General features: G+C 36.7%; 1 protein-coding gene across 1 annotated transcript in view; it reads left to right on the top strand.

The window, feature by feature from the left end:
- The window catches only part of NUDCD1 (NudC domain containing 1), a 95,100-nt gene that overhangs the window by 38,689 nt on the left and 54,404 nt on the right, over nt 1–2,007 (top strand). The window contains exon 5 of the mRNA XM_010863455.1: nt 781–963. Coding sequence (XP_010861757.1) covers nt 781–963 — 183 coding nt within the window. The remainder of the gene's footprint in view (nt 1–780; nt 964–2,007) is intronic.

The raw sequence follows: 2,007 nt of genomic DNA on the forward strand, positions 1-2,007 counted from the left end.
AAAAAAAAAAGAAAAAACCCTTATTTTCATAGAATAAATTCAGTTAGTTTACCAGAAAATTTCAGAACACAGTTAATTGTTCCTATCTTTAAAATTCAAAGTACAGTTATTTATATTTTATGGCAAATAGATCTATATGTGAATGTGTATAAAAAAATATTTCTACCATAAAAGTTATTTCATTTTAAGAAAACCTGCTAATGGGCAGAAAATAGTCCACACCACACTTTTTCCATTACCATCAATTTGTGACCCTTGTCAGAAGACACCTATCATATACTGGCTGAGAAAGTAGACAGGCTATAGTCAAGGAATGGGTAGATTTTTCAGAGGCTGATATTCAGGTAAGTAAATCACTTTTACAATTTAGAGCCCTGCTGTCCAACAGAAATTTTTCCAAAACGGACGTGTTTATATGTGAGCTACTCAGTGTGATAGCAGCTACGTATGTGTGGCTTTTGAACACTTAAAGTGTGGCTGGAGAAATGAATGTCCAATTTTACTTAATTAAACAGCTACCATGGCCAGTGGCTACCACATTAGGCATCACAACCTAGAACAAATTTCATCAGACCCATTTTTTTAAAGAGATTTTATTTACAGAATATTAGGTTGTAAATTTTTTATCCTTTTATAAAAAGGTACCTAATAGTCTGCTTTTTAATAGTACATTTAAAATATTTAATTTAAATTAGAATTATACTTGAATATTTTCAGATATTTTTATTATAGTTTTTTGGTTGTAATTTTCTTGTTCTAAAATGCTTTATTTTCTCATAGATAATAAAAAATATGAAGTGGCTAAGCGTAATACTCTCCATGGGAAGTCCGTGCCACATTATGCTGCTATTGAACCTGATGGGAACGGTCTGATGATTATCTCCTACAAGCCCTTTACATTTGTTCAAGCTGGTCAGGGTCTTGAAGAAAGTAAGGATGAAAACATGTCCGAGGAAATTAAAGGTGATTTTACTTTGAACCATAGAGCTCCTGTGTAAAATAGATCTGACTTGTCCTCCTAGCTAGGTTGTAGGTTTTACCAGGTCAAGATTGGCACTGAATTTTTCTTTGTTTTCCTTTATATTTCTCAGAATAGCCTTTCATAAAATATACCGCCTAGGTAGTGTGAACTGGTTAAATTTAATACTTTTCCTAATTACAAAAAATGTTTTTTAAAATCTATATATTATTTTACCTGATTAGATATTTAACAAATACTTAATGAATAAACAAATACTGATGTCTATTTGTTGTTGATATTTGAAAGTCTAGCATATTAGTATCATAGATAATAATTTAAAAAAATAAGCTAACCTCTCTTCATATGAAAGTGAAAGTTGTTTAGTCATGTTCGACTCTTTACGACCCCATGGACTATACAGTCCACAGAATTTTCCAGGCCACAGTACTGGAGTGGGTAGCCTTTCCCTTCTCCAGGGGATCTTCCCAACCCAGGAATCAAACTGGGGTCTCCTGCATTGCAGGCAGATTCTTTATCAACTGAGCTATCAGGGAAGCCTCTACAGATAGGTAGGAAGAGTGTTATAGGTATCAGTTCAGTTTAGTTCAGTTGCTCAGTCGTGTCCGAATCTTTGTCACCACATGAATCGCAGCACACCAGGCCTCCCAGTCCATCACCAACTCCCGGAGTTTACCCAAACTCATGTCCATCAAGTCGGTGATACCATCCAGCCATCTCCATCCTCTGTCATCCCCTTCTCTTCCTGCCCCCAATCCCTCCCAGCATCAGAGTCTTTTCCAATGAGTCAACTCTTCCCATGAGGTGGCCAAAGTATTGGAGTTTCAGCTTCAGCATCAGTCCTTCCAAGGAACACCCAGGACTGATCTCTCTTAGGATGGACTGGTTGGATCTCCTTGCAGTTCAAGGGAGACTCTCCAGCCTCAAGAGTCTTCTCCAACACCACAGTTCAAAAGCATCAATTCTTTGGCGCTCAGCTCTCTTCACAGTCCAACTCTCACATCCATACATGATCACTGGAAAAAACC

Source organism: Bison bison, unplaced genomic scaffold (genome assembly GCF_000754665.1).
Source record: "Bison bison bison isolate TAMUID 2011002044 unplaced genomic scaffold, Bison_UMD1.0 scf7180017864491, whole genome shotgun sequence".
Lineage (NCBI taxonomy): Eukaryota > Metazoa > Chordata > Mammalia > Artiodactyla > Bovidae > Bison > Bison bison.